Here is a 22,091-nt window from a genome sequence, read left to right as displayed (position 1 = left end):
TGTTTCAGGGATCTTAGGGTATAATCCCAGGAGCAGAAATGCTGGGTCAAAGGGCAGTTCCATTTTAGTTTTCTTAGGAAATTCCATACTGTTTTCCACAGTAGCCTCACCAGTCTGCATTCCCACAAACAGTGCACTGGGGTTCCCTTTTCTCCGCATCCTCTCCAACATTTGTTTGTGGATTTGTTTATGTTGGCCACTCTGACTGGTGTGAGATGGTACCTCATTGTGGTTTTAATTTGCATCTCTCTGATGGCTAGTGATGCTGAGCATCTTTTCATATGTCTCTGGGCCCTCTGTATGTCTTCCTTGGAGAAGTGTCTGTTCAACTCCTTTGCCCATTTTTAATTGGGTTGTTTGTCTTCCTGGAGTGGAGTCGTGTGAGTTCTTTATATATTTTGTAGATCAGGGCCTTGTCTGAGGTATCATTGGCAAATATGTTTTCCCATACTGTTGGTTCTCTTTACATTTTAATGCTGTTTTCTTTAGCCATGCAGAAGCTTTTTATTTTGATGAGGTCCCACTTGTTTATTCTTTCCTTTATGTCCCTTACTTTAGGGAATGTGTCTGTGAGGATGTTGCTGTGTGGAATGTCTGAGATTTTCCTGCCAATGTTTTCCTCTAGGACTTTTATGATGTTACGACTTATATTTAAGTCTTTTATCCACTTTGAATTTATTTTTGTGTATGGTGTAATTTGGTCAAAATTGAAATCTTTTACTAAACATACCATAGGATTCTGAGCTGGTCTCCTGGTAGTTAGGGAAGACCCTTTACCTCTTGTTCTTTTGAAAGTGCAATAAAATGTTAGCTAAACAACAATAACAACAAACAAACAAAAATAAATGTACCTTGAATGTCTACTATATGCAAGACACAGCACCTCTCTCATTATATTTTACAGATATGAAAACAGAGATTCACAAGATACAGGTCCATCTAACTTGTTCAACATTTTACAGTTAATAGATAGAAAAAGTAAAAATTTAAGAGCAGGTTTTATAATTCAAAATTTCATGTTCTTTTCTTGTTGCTTCCATTGTACTGCAGTTTAAGATTAGAAAATAGGATTCTTCTTCCCATAAGCACGAGATAAATAAGTGAACATGGTCTTTCATAAAATGGTGAGAAAAAATTTTAATTACTTTACACAGGATCTGAATATTGATTTTGGGGAAACCCGCATTGGTTATAGTGGTACCTAATTGCCTGAACAGCAATTTGTTCATAGCCAGACACATTTCACACCATGAATTTTGTGGGATAGTTTGTATCTTCCTTAGATACACACCTACATCTTCAGATCCATTGAGGTATATTTCTTCTTTATAAAATCCACCACATCACATTTTGCCTTTATTATCTCAGTGACACACCCAGAGTTAGCTATTTGGGTATTAGAAAAGTTGGCTTTCCATCACTAGCCATCAGAGAGATGCAAATCAAAACCACAATGAGGTACCATCTCATACCAGTCAGAGTGGCCAACATAAACAAATCCACAAACCAATGCTGGAGAGGATGCGGAAAAAAGGGAACCCTAGTGAACTGTTGGTGGGAATGCAGACTGGTGAGGCCACTGTGGAAAACAATATGGAATTTCCTCACAAAACTAAAAATGGAACTGCCGATTGACCCAGCAATTCCACTGCTGGGATTATACCCTAAGAACACTGAAACACCAATCCAAAAGAACCTGTTCACCCCAATGTTCATAGCAGCACAATTTACAATAGCCAAGTACTGCAAGCAACCTAAGTGCCCATCAGCAAACGAGTGGATCCAAAAACTATGGTATATTTAAACAATGGAATTCTACGCAGCAGAGAGAAAGAAGGAGCTTTACCCTTTGCAACAGCATGGATGAACCTGGAGAGCATTATGCTAATTGAAATAAGCCAGGAGGTGAGGGACAAATACCATATGATCTCACCTTTAACTGGAACATAATAAATAGAAAAAAAAAAGGAAACAAAATATAACCAGAGACATTGAATTTAAGAACAATCTAACAATGGACAGGGGGGAGTGGGGAGGGAACAGTGAGGGAGGGGATTATAGGAACTACTATAAAGGACACATGGACAAAATCAAGGGGGAGGGTGGAGGTGGTGGAGGGAGGTGGGTTTGGCTGGGGTGGGGTGGAGGGATGGGGAGGAAAGGCACACAACTGTAATTGTATAACAATAAAAATTAAAATAAAATAAATAAATAAATAAATAAAATATGCCAGGGATGATGAAAAAAAAAATTGGCTTTCACATACAGTAAAATGCACTGACTTAATTCATGTGATAGTCTCTTTATATTTTTAAGACATTTGGTAAACTCTTATAAACACACTTTAGCCTCATTACTTTAAGGATGGCAATAGTCCCTGAAATAAATAAATAGAGAGTCGGACATATGAATCAGTTCTGACCTGGGGTTGACTCCTCCCACTGCCATGAATTTGCTGTATTTTCTTAGGCTAACTGATTATTTGTGCAAAATTTGGAAGAAGATAAGGCTGTTTTAAAACATGTCTATACATATACCTCATTAAAATATGGAATCAAGTTTCTCTCCCTTTAAGTGACCATCTTCTAATAACTAGAATGCAGCAGAAGTAATACTACGTGACTTCCAATGCAAGGTAAGAAAATTCAATACAGCTCTACCTGGCCTTCACTTTCTCTTGGGATCTTTGTCTCTGAAATCTAGCTACTGTGTTATGAGAAAGTGAAGTAGCCACATGGAAAGTCTACATGTCCAATGGAGGTCGCTGTCAACTGGAGACTCCAGACCAAAGCCAGCACGCAATGAATGAGCTAGACTTCAGATGGCCCAGCCCCAGCCCAGGTGATGTGGAGTGGAACAGATGTCCTCATGTCCTGCTGGATGTTCTCCACGCCACAAATTTGTAGGTAAAAATGAATGTTGTTATTTTTCTTTTTTTTAATTTATTGGGGTGACATTGGTTCACAAATCCATACAGATTTCAAGTGTACAACTCAACAAAATAGCATCTGCACTATGCATTGTGAACATTGCCCCAAGCAAAGTGTCCTTGCATCCCAATCCTCCACACTTCAACTTTGCCTACAACCACCCACCCTCCTTTCCCTCTGGCTATCACCACACTGTTGTCTGTGTCTATGTGTTTTATATATATTTTTTCTTAATCCCTTAACCTTCTTTCATCCAGGCCCACAGCTTCCCTTTCCTTTGAGAGTTCAGTCTGTTGCATTTTGCCTGTTTTAAAACACTAATTTTAAAGGCAATTTGTTACATAAGAGTTGATGACCAGAATAAAGATGAGCCTTTTCTTTAGATATCTGAATCCTCCTTTTTTTTTTTTTTTTTTTCCTATACCTTCTTTTGGAATACAGATGAAGGTTAAAGACAGAGAGACATTTATTTGAAACCAGTCTCTAGCATTTAGCAGCTATGAGTCCTTAGGCAAAATACTTAATTTCTTAAAACCTCCCCTTCCATCAATAAAATGAGAATGATAATACAAACTTCATAAGATCACTGAGAGGATTAAATGAAATAATGTTTAAAGTGCCTGTCAGAGAAAAAGTGCTCAGTAGCTGAGAGCCAATGTCATTAGCAGTACTGGTAATCAAAAAGCATGCATTATTGGAGCCATGAGTTTCTTTACAGACTTTTAAAGGACATAAAGAAGAAATACCCTTTAATTAAATATATTTTATAAGCTGCTCCAGTATTTTGTTTTCTAGATGTCATGGCATACATTTCTGTTTTTCATTATGCTGCTCCTGTGACAAAATTTTTTCAGTAGTATGGTGATAACTTGGTGTTCTGAAAGAACTATGGAATTTGGGATCAGATCCACCTATATATATTTTTGTGTGTATGTGTGTATGTGGAAGGGTGGAAAGAAGGAAGGTAGACAAGAAGAAGGGAGGGGAAGGAGGAAGTGGGGAAGGAGGCAGGAGGAAGGGTAGAAGGAGAGAGAAAGGGAGGATGGAGGGAGAGGAAGGGGGGATAAAAATGAAGGAGGAGAAAGGAGAGAGGGGAAAGGAGAGGGGAAGAGACATGAAGGGCACAGGGAAGGGGAGATGGAAGTTGAAGGAGGAAACAAAGAGAGAGGAAGTGAGGAGGGGAAGGAGGGAAGTGAGGGAAACAAGAGAGGGGAAGAAGTGTGGGAGATGAGGGAGGGAGGGATAATGAAGAGACAGAGGCAAAGAAAATAAATACAGATAGTTGAGGGGAGTGGGCTGCAGGGAACAAGGATTCCAGCTCTCTGACAGAGACTTGTGAGACGTGTGGGTGTGGTGGGGGGTAGATCTGCAATAGGTGGGTGAAGTAGCCAAAGTAAACTCAATTCAGTTCCATAGCAGCAGCAAAACAAAAGTAGAGCCATGATTCATAGGTGATCCGAGGTGGGCTCTCAGCCTTTTTCTCCCAACGTTGAGCTATACTGTGGAGGTCAGAACTGTGAGCACAAGCAACATGGCTTCTGCTCTCAGGGAGTTCTTAGCTTTTTCTACTTCACCAGGTCTAGGAAGTAATCTAAAATATCTATGTGCTTAGCCAATTACAAATATATACCTGGTTAAAACCTGGCATAAATAAACAGACATTGGCTTTTGGATTTCAAATAGAAAGAGAAAGAAATCCCTTGTTCCAGTGAACTTCCTGCGTACTTTAAATAAGTTTCATAGTCCTAGGTCTATTAGAATCTTGTCTTTGGACACCCTAACTTCATTTTTCTATTATCCTTGTTTCCTCTTCCCTCACCACTAGCCAAACTGGCCTCCATGCCTTTGCTCAGCCTGGAGTCTTCCATCCCAGATTTCAGAGGCCCCACATCCTCCCTTAACCCAGCATTCTGGTGGCAATGGCATGACCCCTAGCAGCTAAGAGGGCCTTTTTTTACCAGCCTACCTGAAATAGAACTTCCACCATAATCACTCTCAGGTCTCTGATTTTTCTTGATTTTTTTCTGGCTCACATTTTCCACAAACTGATTCTATGTGTCAGCATGCTTATGCCTGTACATGTATATCAAGATGAATGCTCATGTATGTGTGTAAATGTGGTATGTGTGCATGCTTGTATATGTGTGCATACACATGTGTGTTTGGTTTGTTTCTCTCATGCCTACTACAGCTATGTGGGCAGGAACTCCTTGTTTTTCAATGTTTCATTCCACATAACCAAAAACTTGTGTGGCACATAATGAAGACTCAATAAATACTTATCATGTGAAAGAAAATAAAATCACCTGTTAATTGAGCAATTATTGGGGACAAAGTGTTTTAAGTTTAGTAATAACCAGAGAACCTTTAAGTGTTATTTCTTTTTTATCAGAATAATTTGACTATGCTGTATCACAATTTCTTACTTAGATTTGTAAACTTAATCATTAGTTTTGTACACATTAGAAGTCAAATATTGTAAGTGGACTTGAGGGTTTATACACATGAAAGCATTTATATATCTATTTGGAAATACAAAGAGTATGTGATGAGTATATATGCCAATACATAATACATGTTATATACCATAGACTGTAGAGTATGTAAATATTATTCATATATTTATACATATTATAGCATATATTTATATACAGTCTAAATTATATACCAACTATATAATATATATATAACCTATAGTCAATTAACTATATGCCCACTCAGCTACCATCAGTTAAAAAAAAGAGGAAAATTGAGAATTTTAGAATGCTTTAGAAAGAAAAAAAATTCTTTTTTCCTTCAACATAACTAGGTGAAGCAGTCAACGCCAGGTGGAAACCACTCATGCATTGCATGAGGAAATGAATGGGAGTGACTTTGGACCAGTAGGGAAATGGGGGCTGTAAGTGCACTACATCATTCATTCTACTGTGGAACCTGAAAAACCCTCATGGCAAACTTGTTTGCATGACTGATTTGCTTGGCAAAGGTTTTCTTTTCACAACCAAATTAAACTCTGCTTAGGCTCTCCAACAAATATTAGGTTTCAAAATCAGTGTGTCTAAATATCCAGTGGTTTTCCATGTATCATAATTGACTTCTTATCTCCACCTTAGCGAGTTCAGAGCTACATGGGGAGATGTTTTCCCAGACTTCCTTTCTTTTTTAAAAGATATTATTTTATTTTATTTTTAGAGAGAAGGGAAGGGAGGGAGAAAGAGGGAGAGAAACATCAATGTGTGGTTATTTCTCACACACCCCCTACAGGGGACCTGGCCCACAATACAGGCATGTGTCCTAACTGGGAATTGAGCCAAGTGACTCTTTGCTTCGAAAGCTGGCATTCAATCCACTAAGCCACACCAGCCAGGGCCCAGACAGACTTTCACTACACATTGTGGTAAGTGCAAAAAGATGCATATATCCAATACTTATACCCAACAAGTAAATCTCACAAAGGGATTCTAGGCACCATGGAGACAATGGAATAGATTTTGGGGTAGACAGGGCTTTAATGCCCTGTCCCAGCAGGGACCTGGGTTCTGGGATCATTGGGGCAATCACCTTCCTATCCCATTTCAATCTTCTCTTCTTTCCAGTGGGGATAGTGGGTTAAGGGCAAATTGGTCATGTGATTAAAGGATCTTCCAGACTGTGGGCTCAATGTTTCTTCTTTTGCCTTCTGTGTTAGTGTTTCCTAATCTGGGTTCTGTTTTATTTCATATGGTCATAATCTGTAACCTTCAGGAACTCTACCTTGGGCAGAATTCCTGTGAAGGTGCTGACAGTGAGAAAAGGTCTGTGTTCAACCAGTGCAGCCCTTGCCTTTGAGGACAAGTGGCCACCTGCTCCCTGGCAACAGGGTGCCTCTGAGCACTTGTGGGCTGATGGCTATTGGTGTTCAAGCTGCTGTGAAGCACAGGGCCACAGATCTGCCTGAAGCTCATGGTAATAAGTAGCCAGCATCGTGAGAACAACTACAAGATGCATGGGGATAGCAAAGACACATTTCCAAGGTACCTTGATTTCTTCTAATTTTGTCCCTTTCAAGAGTAACTAGTATAAACATTTAGCTAATGAGAGAGATAACACATTCCATTGGCTGGCACTTACCAGCAGGTTGGTGGAAGACTGTCAGTGGAACCTGTCAGAAAATGGTAGTGTCATGTTTTAATCACTAGCTAAATGAAAAAAGTACAGTGTAAATGAGATCTGACCTTATCCAGCCTATCTTCGTCTGCACCTCTGTGGCCTGCTGCTGGAAGAATGGTACCAAAGAGGCAGCCATGAACAGACAGAACTGGGCCTGTGGGACTCCCAGGGCCTCTGTGCGAAGGGCTACATGAGTCATGGAAGATGTTGCATTCAGGGGAGGGCACCTTGACAACCACACAGCCTTAGCACAGGTGGCTCTGGCTATTCATCTACTTCTTCATCTACACTTTCTTACAAAATAAGAAAAGTAATGTGAACTTATGTTTTCCTGACTACTCCATTTCCTTCTAACTTTTTACTCTTTTTCCACAGTTTATCAGAAACAGCATTCTTGCTTTGACTTCAGGTGGAGCTGCATTCAAGAATTAGACTCATCCCTCCCAAGCTGTGTGATATTAATTATCTTATTCTCTCTGAGGTTCTGTTTTCTGAAATTCCAGGTAGGGATAATAACTCTTACTGTGCAGAACAGTTTTTTGAATTAGAGGTAATGCTTACACTGCACCACACACATATTATCAAGCATAAACACTACTTAGTCATTGGTGGCCACTGAAGTTATTTATTTTTCTCTCATCCTGCCTTCTATTATTTCCTCCCTTTAGCATTTAGTGTGCACAGTATTGAGGATAATCTACAGTAATAAGTCATCTTCTATGTTTTCTTGTTAACTTGAGTCTACTGTAACCACAGTCTATTGTAACTTATTTTATAACTTCCACTAACCCTGGCCACAAGTAGTATTTACTACCTACAATAAGCTATGGGAATCAGCCCCTACATTGTTTTTGATTAACAAAAATATTTATAATTGTCTTTCAGCCCCCTCTGCATTTATTAGATTGCTGGGAAATGAGTGCTCACTCCCACAGCACCGTTAGCAATATATTGCTGCAGCTTTGATACACTGAGGAATCAATGTAGCAAAAACCTTACAGGTATGCATCCTTTTTCCCTTGGCAATCCAAAGAATGTACTCTAAGAATATAATTAGTTTTGTTCATGAAAATCTATGGGTGAATGTGTTCTTACAACATATTTAATTGTGAGAAGGGAATAATCTAAATGTTCAAAATAGGAGATTTATTAATTTTGTATATCCATTTGGTACATCCATATAATGGAAAGCTATTATTAATAAACATTTGGTGTGCAGTCATATTTATTGATAAGGAACAATATTTTGTACTATGTGTGTGACAAATACAAGGAGTGAAACAATATCACAGGAGGCCCTGCTTCAGCAGAGAAGGGAGATAGATGCTTGCTCAGCTCTTCCAGGCTGGCAGGGGGGTGAGGAATCAATTGACTCTTTGCTCTCTGGCCTTCCCAGTAAAGTGGTTGGCTTCATAATTAAGAAGTTTAGGAAAATATTCCTGAAAGTATGTGCCTGTTATGAACTGAATATGTCCCTCCAAAATTCATTCATAAGGTTGAAATCCAAACCCTCACCGTGATGGTATCAGGAGGTGAGGGGTCTTTGGGAGGTGATTAGGTGATGTGGGTAGATTCCTCATGAATGGGATTAGTGTGCCATGTGAGGACATGAGGAGAAGTGAATTGTGTGTGACCTGGATGGGTCCCTGACCAGAACCCAATCACGCTTATAACCTGATCATAGATTTCTCTAGATCTGTGAGAAATAAATTTCAGTTTTTTTTATGAATCAGTCACTCTGCACCATTTTGTTACAGGAGCCCCTTGGTGCTGGCTCTGTGACCCATGTACACAGTATTGTCTCCCCCTGCCACACATACCCACGAGATGAGTCCAGCTGTGTTGGGGATTAGGTGCTCGGTCTCTGCACTGAGGGGTGTGACACTGGGGCCCTGTCTCCATGAGGCTGTCTGTCAGCAGCCACCTCCCCCAGTGCCACAACCACTGTAGGCAGAGGCCAAGGGACAAGGAGGTCCCCTTTGCCTTTGTTCCATGCTGTGTTCTTCAAGCCAACTCAGGATAAATCAGACACTGTATGCGCATGCCTGTTGTCCTCCCTTATTTACCTAATTTGATTCAGAACCCATGGGGAAACAAGGATAAATGTGTACCTTCAAACCTCAATATACATATGGTACGCTCTTGTTTTTGTGAATATCCATGTGGCAGAACATCTGGAAGGATATACACCTAAGTGTACATTCTTTTTCTCTGGGGGATGAGATTATTTCTTTCATGAGCTGTAATCATTATAATTATTTTATTTATGTTATTAAAATAGAAGCAATGTGCTCCTTGAACTTGTTTTCCATTATAGCACAAATTTTGGATCTTCCCTGCTGGGATGGAAGCTGTGAGTTAGGAAAGAAATATGGGCACTGTGGTTTGCTGGACATTCACTGTGTCAGGCATGACACAAGAGCAGAGGCAACATTTTTCATTCAGTCTTCCTATTAGCCTTATTAGTTCTGAATTTTCATGTACATTTATAAGTGGTAAAATTGTGGATATTTAATGACTTGAATGATGTTGCATAATTGCTAAGAGGCAGTAAGAGTCAAGACATTACCCTCCATATGGCCTGTTCCCAAATCCATGCCCCTCCCACTCAAATATCCCTATAAAATTAAAGGTATTGATGTTTAAAAAAAATAGAACATGTACAGCAGCACTAGTGTAGTCAAACTGACATCACAGAAAGCAGAAACTCAAGAAAGTACCACTGTCACAATAAATACACTCACATTTTTCCTAAATCTCAACAAGCCTAATCCTTAGAAAAATAGAAACCACACAATTAATAACAAGTATGTTGGTTTTGGAGACAAGCATTTTGCAAATAGTGTTGAGAATATCATGTGCAGGCTTGACAGCCAGAAGAGAAAGAGGAACAAATACAAACACTGAATCTCTCAAGGCAGCAGCACCACCTGAGGATGCTGCGAAAGGGCCACCAAACCAGAGACTCTGATCCAATGATCTAATCACCCTGCAAGCATGGCTGGGTCCAAGGAAAGTACAATAACTGATTTTCACAATGATGGTACTGAGTCATCAAGAAAAGGTTACATTTTATGTGCAGAATTATCTGTTTAAGAAGGCAAGGGAGTGTTTAATCCATTTGAGATTTTTATTTCAAATAGTTAGAACTTCTCTCAAGAGATTTTTGGTGCTTAAAGGAATATGTGACAGTTATCTGGAAAATTCACTTATGTGAAATAAGGCCTCCCCTAAAGATTCTAGATCAGTGAAACTGTATGTTATAGTTACTGAGGTTTCTATCTCTTCTCCTTTTTGGCATTTCATTGTCCATGTTTCTCAAGATTTTCACAATTCCTGACTTCCAAATACTGGATTGTAAATTACTTGAAGCTAAAGATTCTGACTTCCTTTCTTGGACATCCCACATCCCTGTGGTGGGCGGCCTATTTTTGGCCATGAAACAAATGATTAACTAACATTTACAAAAAATGACTGATTCCCAGGGCATGCATAATCTTTGACACAATCACCTGACCTTTTGCAAAATCCCTTTGTGGTTTTCGTAAGCAGTCCTAGAAGGATTTTTCATTTGATTGGTTTTGTTTTTTTGTTTTTGCAAACATGTTAACAACTAAACCAACCATTCACTCTAAAAAAATAGTCATGAGAAAAGATTAAAAAAGAGGTTAATCTATTTTTTTAGAAGCAAATGTTATTTTTAAAAAATAATTTCCCATTAGGGCCTCCACTTTTCAGCTATCTAGTACTGTCCCTGCTTGACTGCTGGTCTCATTGCCTAACACTGCTCCCTGTGTATCTTTTGCCCCAGACAGAACTCAGTGTTCTTTAGTGAATGTGCAGAGATCCTTGGTGCCTTCTTATATGCTATTTCCTCTGCCAGAAATGTCTCACTTCCATATTTTTTATGTATGGCTCAAATTCTGTCTTCAATTGCCATTGCTCTTAAAACACTTTTCATTATCGCAACTATTGCAGGATGGGTGTCATCATCATTCCCTTTTGGAGATGAGGAGAAACCATAGGAGTATATGGAAGGTTTTCAGGAGTATACCCTGGGTGTCAAAGTGATGACTAGCCCATCCTCTTCTAGCAGTCTTTCTCTCCACTGCTTAGTGCAGGATGGCAACTGCAGCTCCCTTGTTGCCATACACCCATCTCCATGATATTTCAGGTTGGCAGAGCCCTTCTGCCATCCTGTGATAGACCTGCATGGCCATGCACAGTGGTAGGGGCAAGGGCGAGCCTTACCTGGAGTGTTAAGCAGGCGAGACCTCCTGCAGTAGTAGGCTACCTCCTGCTCACAGTGCTCTGAGCTGTCAATCACGGCCTCCAGCTGCTCTATGTTGCCCCCATAATCCAAGGCCATGGAGTAGGGCTTCTCAGGGCTGGCACCCTGCACATGGGTCAGCTCTGTGTTGTTGTGCTGCACTGACGTCCAGATTTTGTCCTCTGCCCAGAGAACACAATGCAAGGAAGTAGAGGTTAGAAGGTAGTTCAATAAAGGACCACACTTATGTACCTGAATAAAGCTGAAAGGTCATGCAGTCAGTTTGATGGGTGGCATGACATACAAAAATTAATCACCACCTGAGTGCTCTGATCACATAAAGAATTTGGCCAGCCCCTGCTGGTGTGGCTCAGTGGATTAAGTGCTAGCCTGTAAACCAGAGGGTTGCCAATTTGGGAACATGCCTGTGTTACAGGCCAGCTCCCCGGTTGGGGGTGTGTGAGAGGTAACCACATATTGATGTTTCTCTCCCTCTCCTTTTCCCTCTGTTTCCCCTCTCTCTAAAAATAAAATCTTAAAAAAAAAAAAAAAAAGAATTTGACCAGAGAGCTTTTGCTCCTCATAGACCTCCACTGAAGGTTAGAATGTAGGTTAGTAATCTTTGGAGTTTAAAGTTCTGGAGCCCTTTGAAGGGTTAAAGGGACCTTGAGAATTCTCCCTGTTTATGCCTGAACTGTGATCTTCATTGGAAAAGCAAACTATAGTGCTGTCTCCCAGGGAGAACTGGTCCTTCTCCCCAGGAGATCAGCACCTTTTGATCGTTAGCTGTTCCCTTCGGAGAATTGGCCCCTCTCCCAGAGGGAATGGTTAGTTAGTCAAAATCACACAAGGTCCTTGGTGCATGGCCACTACAACATATTAAATCATAGCCTCCAAAGTGAGACTTTGGAATCCCACCCAAGGGAAGGATGTTTTGCTTGGAACTGTTCCCAGATGAACCCCACTGCTGCCTTTGGAATTCCCCAGCTACTATGTTCAGGTGTTGGTGATTTCCCATCTGGTGATGTGTGCTCTTGATTCTTGCTTTTCTTTATGTTCTCGCTTAACAAAGTGCTTAACTATTCACCTTTGACTTGGGGTCTTTATTGTCAGCGAATCTGAACCTCCAAATTAAGTGGCCATGATCTCATATGTGCCCTTTAATGGCACACCCTTACTTCACAGGCTGTATGTTTAGCATTTAATGTCTATTATGTTATTTAAAAATCAATATTACTTAAATCAGAAGGGAGTCAATACCACCACATCAGAAATGAGGGAAGTGTAAGTGAGGAGACTTAGGCTGCTTACTTCGGATTATACAGCAAGTGACTAAGCAGTCCTTCCAGCTAATGACATACCCTGCTTTTCAAGAGAAACACTAGCATTGATGATTATGTCAGAAAACCGTAAGATCTGGGTAGAAAATAAGACCTGTCTATGGAGAATATCTGTAAAATATACATAATTAACAGGGATGAAATTGTACAATCCACGCTGAACTCCAAGGCACTTAATTAGAGTTTTTATTATTTATTGTCCATGTTACCTATCTTTGACAAATGTATTTGTGGAAACATATAATAAAAGAATATTCAGATATGAAGACCTTTAACTCAGGGAAAGAGAACATGTTTTTCCCATGACAAGCAAGAATGGAAGGCAAGGGGAGTGGAGACAAATTTGTTTATGAATTGAGAGATCTGTATGTGAAACCTCTTTTTGCTAGTAACAGACTTGAACAAGTCACCTTACTTTTTGGGTGTTCAGTTTATTTTTTATTTTTTATTTACTTTTTGTTGTTCAATTACAGTTGTCTCCATTGTCTACCTCCCCCCATTGCTCTTCCCTGCCCTACCTAACCTGTCCTACATTCAATCCTCCCTCTGTTGTCCTTGTCCATGGGTCCTTTAAACCTGTTCCTTGACTTGAATCTTCCCCTTCTTTCCCTCATTTTCCCCCTTCCCCCTCCCTTCTGGTCACTGACAATTTGTTCTTTATTTCCATGTCCCTGGTTCTATTTTGCTGGCTTGTTTCTTTTGTTAACAAGGTTCCACTTATAGGTAAGATCATATGGCATTTGTCTTTCACTGTCTGGCTTATTTCACTTAGCATAATTCCCTCCAGTTCTATCCATGCTGTCATGAAGGGTAGGAGCTCCTTCTTTCTTTCTGCTGTGTAGTATTCCATTGTGTAAATGTACCACAATTTTCTGACTCACTCATTTACTGATGGGCACTTAGGCTGTTCCCAGCACTTGGCTATTATAAATAAAGCTGCTATGCAAAAGGGTGCATAGGCCCTTTTGAATTGGTGTTTCAGCATTCATAGGGTATAATCTCAGCAGTGGAATCATTGGGTCAAAAGGCAGTTGTTTCCATTTTTTAGTTTCCTGAGGAAATTCCATACTGTTTTCCACAGTGGCTTCACCAGTCTACAATCCCACCAACAGTGTACTAGGGCTCCCTTTTCTCCACAACCTCCCCAGTACTTCTTGCTTGATTTCTTTATGATGGCCATTCTGACTGGTGTGAAGTGGTATTTCATTGTGTTTTTAATTTGCATTTCTCTGATGGCTAGTGATGCTGAGCATCCTCTCATATGTCTCTGTACCCTCTGTATGTCCTCCTTGGAGAAGTGTCCATTCAGGTCTTTTACCCATTTTTTAATTGGATTGTTTGTTTTCCTGGTGTTTTGTCATCAGTAAAAAATAAAAATAAAACAACAGCAAAACCACCTATACTGTGGCAGGTGGTAGGGATATTACTATGGAATAGCAACCAAAAATATAGTTGCAAGGGACTAATTGAGAGGCATCAGATATTCTATAATAATAACTTAGGATAAAACATTTGCTGAAGTTGGACATATAATTTAATTCTGAACATGCTTACAAAAATGAAACAAAGGAAAATAGGAAGTCTTAGAAAGCTTTTGTCATCTTAGACTCTTCACCACATAATACCATCAATATTCTTCCTAGTTTTTCAGGGCCGAAAGGAGCCCAACACAGACATCATGTGATTTCCTTCCTCTCACATCTCCTCAGTCTTACAAATGAGAAAACCAAGGCCTTAAAAGCCTTGTACCAAATAAATGGTACAAGGTATATCTATTAGGCAAAAATGGTGGGCATATACTCTGGAAGTAAGCACTATTAATTAGCACTACTAAGAGGCGAGACCATGACTTGCCTTCCACTTTAGTGTCAATATAGTACAAGGAGGAAAGAGAAAAATGGAATTTGGTTTTAATGATCTCTAAAGTACTTGCCAACTCTAAAAATGACCCATTTCTTGCAGCATAAAATTAAACTATGCTCAAACATTCTGATTCATCTTAAGTGTAGAGCCAGCCCACTTACAACCCAGAAATCTCCAATGTTTAATTGAAGCAGAATTACATTTTCTATAAAGTCTAAAAATAAATTAGAATGAAGGTTACTGAATTTTGACTTTGAACATAAAAATAGGACATGGTTCATATTGGTAAAAATAATATTACACAAATAATTAACATAAAAAATGCTGGTGCCAATATGGACAAATGCTGACAAAACAACTAAAGAAAAGTAATTGCTCAATAATGCATTGTTGTAGAGGGACAAATAAAGACTGACAGTTTTAAAATGTCCATAGTGCTTAGAAACAGAAAAAGAAAACCTAGTCTAATAATAGATGATATGTTACTGCCTCATTCTGGGATATTTTATAACCCTACTTAGGACAGTTCACCATAGTAGACATCTATATATCTATATCTTTATATCTGTATCACACACATACTGATATAAAGATATAGATATATAGATAGGTGAAGGATCAGGGAAACCAAATTTGTCCCCAATCTTACTGTATCCAATGTGTCTGATTTCAAAAGTGATTTACATAGCATTGTTAAATCTTAGGAATTTGGATTTCCCTCATGATGAACATAGATTTTCATATCTATGTATCCATTCAACTATTGTTCATAGATTCATAAATTTACTTGCTTATTCATTTAGTCTTTGGCTCATTTGCCAAAATCATATTTTGTCTTTGGCAAAATGGAAAAGAAAGCTGAGTGAGGCAGACAATCTTTCTTCTTAAAGCCACTAATACTTCCAACCTTTGCCTCTGGACCCTGAGGGTAAATTAAAGTTTTAATAACTCAGCTATTGGCATTTTCAAATATGCAATGTATAGAAGATATAAGAGAAAAATAAGAGCTCCAACATGCTCCCACCATTCTTTTAGACATCAGAGCCCTCATTGCAAGCCCAAGATGAGGGACAGGAAAAGAGCTGATTACTTAAAACCTAGGTCTCTTTGTTGGCTTTCCTTTCAAAGATAGCATTTGTCCTCTGCTTATTTTTTCTCCTGGGAGATAGCAGAATAAAGACTGAAAGCAGGTGAGTGAATAACTATTATTTTTTCTCTCTTTCTATTTCTTCCCCTCAGCTTCCCCTACAGCAGTGCTGATTAAGCCCTAACCCTGATAGTATTAAAGGCCAGCAGTCAGTGCCACTTGGAGCTGACTATGGTGGCTGATGTTCTGGCTGCCTGGTCTAGGATGAGTACTATAATTTTAAGTAGGGAAGGTCGATGTGAAGGTCAGCTCTGAAGGATTTTCAAACAAGTAAGATTTGCTCTGGACAGTCTTTTAAGTGCATGCATGGGATTCATTCATGAACCCACACATGCTTGTACTAAAATTGGACCCACAAAGCCAAATATTCAAGAAGATCAATTTAGTCAAAGGGTAAGTGGACATTAGTGTATGCAGCCTTGGCTCTGAGATCAGAAGATCTGGATTTGTGTGCCAGCTTGGTACTTAACTGGCCAAGCAACCTTGGTCAAATGATTACTTTTGTAAAGTTAAGCTTCCTCATCAGTAACATTTGAAAAGCATCAATGATGCCAACTGAACAGGGTGGTTGTAAAGATTAAGTGAGGGGATTTGTATAAGGAAGTCTGTTCTTAACTAAATTACTAAGCATGCCACAGAAATCTATGCTGCCTATTATGTATAAAAGCATCAAAGATTTCACAGATATCATATGCTGCTATTATTAACAACAGCATCAAGAAGAAGGAGAAGCTGTAAGTGGCCTTGGGTAGTTCTCATAATAGTTTGTACTAAAAGGGTTCTTTCCCAGAGAATAAAATAAAAGCCACTTTCAGAGGAGATAAGATAAACTGAGCAGCCTTCTCTCCCCCAAATCTATCAAAATCTATGAGGAACCCACCAATTTAGAAAGACCCAGACCAGAAATTGCTTTCTTTTTGAAGTTCTGTTAACTTGAACTTCTACAGAAGAAAACCTATAGAGGTTGCCCTATAACTCAGGAAGGTCCAGTTTCATGCAGGCAATGAGAGTAAATCACCAAAATACTATGACTGGAAAAACATCATAAAATCCTCCAGGTTCAAATCCATGTCCTGCGCTGTCTGCCTGCAGCACAGGACTCTCCACCACATGGTCTAGAGACCATATGTTCTGGTCTCTAGTACAGTGTCTAGGACCACAAGGTTCCTTGAGACAGTCTAGAATACAGACAAGTCCATCTGGTTAGAACCTGTGCTCTGCTTCTTGCCAGCTGTGAGACTTTAAGCAAGGTATATAATCACCTCTGAAGTTTCCTCATTGGAAAACAGGGATTTTAATATCAGTTCTTTTGATGATATTATAATGATTTATAATATTATAATTATATGTTTACATGGACACATAATAGGTTGGCTAGCAAGCAAAAGAGTTAAGAATTTATACATTAGAACCTTTTTTTATAACATTAGAAGGAGAACCTCAGCTTCATTCGCCCTTAGAGAGTTGGGGTAGGGCTCATCCAGCAAATGAGGTTAACAAGCAAGAAGGAGTGCAGTTACTGTACTATTTCTGCTGCTGAATGTGGTCAATTATTACCATCTCATGCAATTATCTTTTTACTCTGGAATAGCCTCATTCACTATATTTATTGGTGTCTTTTACATTTCCTGAAATTTCTTCAGCAGAATTTGCTGTTTAATTCTTATGGACCCAGAAATCTGAAAAGAAAAATTGATATTGCCAATTTGCTCTCCAGTGTATTCTCTATCATTTTTTCTGCTGTTTACCACAATTCAAGCCAAGGATGAGAAACAGAGCCCAGGTCTCTAACTTGCTCAGAAGAATACAGGTATTGAGTTATCAGGACAAATTTTCTACTCAAGAGAAGAATGCATTTTGAAATTTTGAATTGTCAAGGATCTGTTCAATTCACTAAGAATATCACTGAGTCTAAAATAATAGTTATTATATATTTAAAATATTTGCTTTTCCCCCAATATATGGTTTGCAAGTATTTCCTCCCATTTCATAGGTCATATTTGTATTTTATTTCTTCTATTGTGCAAAAGCTTTTTTGTTTGAAGTTCCACTTGTTGATTTTTCTTTTGTTGTTTGTGTTTTTGATGTTATATCCAAAAAGCATCCTCACCAAAACATGTTCATGAGCTTCTTCCCAATGGTTCTCCTCGCTTAGGATTTTTATGGTATCTGGTCTTATGTTTAAGTCTTTAATCCATTTGAAATTATTTTTGGTGAGTGGTGTAAGTTAGGGATCTAATTTCATTTTTCTGCATGTGGTAATCCAGTTTTCCTAATTCAATTTATTAAAGAAACTATCTTTTCTCCATTGAATGTCTTTCACACCTTTGTTAAATATTGTTTCACTGTAATGCAAGGGTTTATTTCTGGGCTGTTTATTCTGTTCCATTGGTCTATGTGACTATTTTATGCGGGTACCATGTTGTTTTAATAACTATAGCTTTGTGAAATGGAGATCTAATGAAAAGGTTAATGTTTATGGTCAACACTTTCATATTATAAACTTCCAAGTTGCTAAGAGAATGAGATCTATTTTCACCACATGAAAAAGGATAATTATGTGTTATGACAGAGGTGTTAGCTAACACTACTTCCATCTTATTATAATATATATATCTATGTATCAAATCAACACATTTTATACCTTAAACTTATACAATGTTATATGTCAATTATATCTCGATAATTTCTAAAATAAAAATATTTATTTTTAATTTTTATTATTATTCAATTACAGTTGTCTGCATTTTATCCCCATCCTTCCACCCCACCACAGCCGAACCCATCTCCCTTCCCCACCGCCGCCCTTGTCCTTGATTTTGGTCATGTGTCCTTTATAATAGTTCCTTACAACCCCTCTACCCACTGTCACCTCCCCACTCCCCTCTGGCTATTGTTACATTGTTCTTAATTTCAATGTCTCTGGTTATATTTCAATTGCTTTTTTCTTTTGTTGATTATGTTCCAGTTAAAGGTAAGATCATATGGTATTTGTCCCTCACCACCTGGCTTATTTCACTTAGCATAATGCTCTCCAGATCCATCATTGCTTTTGGAAAGTGTATAAGCTCCTTCTTTCTCCCTGCTGTGTAGAATTCCATTGTGTAAATGTACCATAGTTTTTTGATCCACTCATTTACTGATGAGCACTTAGGTTGCTTCCAGTACTTGGGTACTGTAAATTGTGCTGTATGAACATTGGGGTGCATAGGTTCTTTTGGATTGGTGTTTCAGGATTCTTTGGGCATAATCCCAGCACTGGAATTGCCAGGTCAAAAGGCAGTTCCATTTTTAGTATTCTGAGGAAATTCCATAGTGTTTTCCACAGTGGCCTCACCAGTCTGCATTCCCATCAGCAATTTACTAGGGTTCCCTTTTCTCCACATCCTCTCCAACATTTGTTTGTTGATTTGTTTATGTTGTCCACTGTGACTGGTGTGAGATGGTACCTCATTGTGATTTTAATTTGCATCTCTCTGATGGCTAGTGATGCTGAGCATCTTTTCATATGTCTCTGGGCCCTCTGTATGTCATCCTTGGAGAAGTGTCTGTTCAAGCCCTTTGCCCATTTTTTAATTGGGTTGTTTGTCTACCCAGAGTGGAGTCCTGTGAGTTCTTTATATATTTTGGAGATCAGGCCCTTGTCTGAGGTATTATTGGCAAATATGTTTTCCCATACTGTTGGTTCTCTTTTTATTTTAATGCTGTTTTTTTTCAGCCATGCAGAAGCTTTTTTTTTAACGAGGTCCCATTTGTTTATTCTTTCCTTTATTTCCCTTACTTTAGGAAATGTGTCTGTGAGGATGTGGCTGCATGGAATGTCTGAGATTTTCCTGCCAATGTTTTCCTCTAGGACTTCTATGGTGTTATGACATATATTTAAGTATTTTATCCACCTTGAATTTATTTTGTGTATGGTGTAAGTTGGTGATCAAGTTTCATTTTTTTGCACGTAGCTGTCCAGATCTCCCAACACCATTTGTAAAACAGGCTATTTTTGCTCCATTTTATGTTCCTGCCTCCTTTGTCAAATATTAATTGACTGTAAAGACTTGGGTTTATTTCTGGGCTCTCTGTTCTGTTCCATTGGTCTATGTGCCTGTTTTTATGCCAGTACCAGGCTGTTTTGATTACAGTGTCCTTGTAGTACAGTTTGATATCAGGTATTGTGATCCCTCCTGCTTTGTTCTTCTTTCTCAAAATTGCTGCAGCTATTCGGGGTCTTTTATGGTTCCATATAAATTTCAACTTTCAATTCGCCCATATGGCTACAAGCCTCAGTCTCTGTAAACTGGATAGAATCCACGTTTGGTAATTTATGAGAAATTAATAGAACACACAGGGTTGAGAGTTCCTGGCTCAGGGCAGGTAATTCAAAATCAAAGTTGAACCTCTACAAGTTATTCTGATGAAATGATTCAGGGAGGATCAGGAGGCACAGTCTCATTATTAGAAACAGTTATGGGATCCTGTGCTGAGGAGTCAATGCCACCTTCCTCTCACCTTTTAAAGGAAAGAAAGGCAATTAGTATAAAACAATATCCAAAGGCATCAGAATTCCATTCTGAGTTGTGTTTCCTCTGGAGTGGATCAGCCCAGCTGCCTCTGGGTGAATCCATTCATACCTTACTGAAACCCCTGCGTAACTGCTGCTTTCTGAGCTTCTGCAGTTTAGGGGAGTGAGCATCACAGTCTCAGCCCCTTGTATGGCTACATGCACTGTGCACTAGCTGGAGCAGGCACCCTAGTGTGAGGCCAGGGGCCAGCTCCAGCCAGGACCACTATTCCATTGCTGCTTGGGCCACGCTTTATGACCTCATGATCTCATGACTGTGATCAGACTTAACTGTGATTTATTACCCTGCCTTACTCGAGTGTTTACTTTTTACATACATTTTAGTAGTTTATTTTTCTCCTTGTGTGCTTTAAAATAGGTGTCAAGATCAAATAAACCTAAGGAATTAGTTTTATGGTCTTGGAGGGTGTGTTTTTGAAGGACTCTATGCATACTGTATCATACTTATTTGTTTATTGTTTACTGCTTTATTCAAGAAAAAATTTAATAAATGCCTAGAGTCTGCAGAGTGTTATGTTAAGGACTGAGAAGGTAGTAGCATGAGGGGCACAAGGCTGAATGACATTCTGAGCCCCAAGGGCATTCATAGCTTGTTCTGGGAATAACAAGCATTTGTTATTCCCCTAATTATCCCCCTGAAATTATTCCTATTGCAGCTGAAAACCTGGTGCTTTGGGGGCAGGAGAACAGGGTTTGGACCAGCTCAGTTCCCTACATTCTGAGCAGGAGAGAGGAGAATGGGGCCTCCAAATCCAAATCACCTGCTGCAAAGAGGACTGGGAGCTGGTTCACAGGCTGTGGTTGCTGTCATAAGTTTTATGAGGTCTGTAGGAGTATCTTTGTGTCAGGCAGTATTGTGATGCTTCTCAGGAAACAGCGGACCACTTAGACAAACCTAATTCAATCTCTACAACTGTCACTTGCTAACTGAGCAATGCTGACATACTCTTCAGTCTCTCTGAATCTACATTTTCTCAAAAAAAATGAGAAAGGACCTCCACCTTACACTTTATCATGTGAATTAAACAAGATCAACTCTAAGATGATATAACCCAGTACCTGGGCCACAGATTCACAATAAACAGTAGTTTAGGAGAGCTATGGTAGCCAAGATTGAACTCAGAGGGATCCATAAGGCAGTGAACTAACTGCAGAGGTCTTGCTTTAGTACTGAGAAGGGATAGTCAAAGCCTTATTTGCATGTCCTCTTGCCAGGTCACAGAAAGAGACAAGCCTTCTGTAAATATGAGTGTCTGCTTCCTCTGATTCATGGCTCTTATACTCTGGTTCTGAAGATTATCAACAAAAACAAACAAACAAAAATCCTCAAAGAATAGAGTAGAGTTATCTCTCTCTTTCAGCTCACATGTCTGCTCTGGAACATATGTGTACATTTTCCTTCTGTGTCCACTAAAATTGTTTCACATGCAGGAAGGGCCTTATTTCTCTAGAAATAATAAGCAAATCTAACACGTAGATGTTAATTTCCAAAAGAAGTTTGCTACAAAAATGAACTAGACTTCTTTTGGAAAATAGCTGAGTCTGGGTCTAGGTAGTGAAACATCAAAGTAACATTTTGAACATTTTGTGCTAGAAAGCAAGTAAATACTCCAAGGTTAATGAAGGCATATAGGAAAGACATAGGAGCAGAAATAAAGGAACCTAGGCTAGCTATATTGACAATTTTAACATAAAAATAGAATGGCAATAGTAACAACATTTTAAAATGGAATAATTTATGGGTTTATAGTGATACAAAGGGAGGTGAAGTAGGGAGAGAAATTTTCAAAGCTCTTCTGTGGAGAAGAAGGCAGAA

General features: G+C 39.0%; 1 protein-coding gene across 3 annotated transcripts in view; it reads right to left on the bottom strand.

Moving 5' to 3' along the window:
• Positions 1-22,091, bottom strand: part of CNTNAP5 (contactin associated protein family member 5) — a 981,662-nt gene that overhangs the window by 295,100 nt on the left and 664,471 nt on the right. For all 3 annotated transcript variants that reach the window (XM_045203156.2, XM_053918555.1, XM_053918556.1), the window contains one exon: positions 11,331-11,531. In XM_045203156.2, the coding sequence (XP_045059091.2) occupies positions 11,331-11,531 (201 nt within the window). The remainder of the gene's footprint in view (positions 1-11,330; positions 11,532-22,091) is intronic.

This window comes from Desmodus rotundus, chromosome 2 (assembly GCF_022682495.2).
Source record: "Desmodus rotundus isolate HL8 chromosome 2, HLdesRot8A.1, whole genome shotgun sequence".
Classification (NCBI taxonomy): domain Eukaryota; kingdom Metazoa; phylum Chordata; class Mammalia; order Chiroptera; family Phyllostomidae; genus Desmodus; species Desmodus rotundus.
This window is presented reverse-complemented; position numbering and strand designations above follow the sequence as displayed.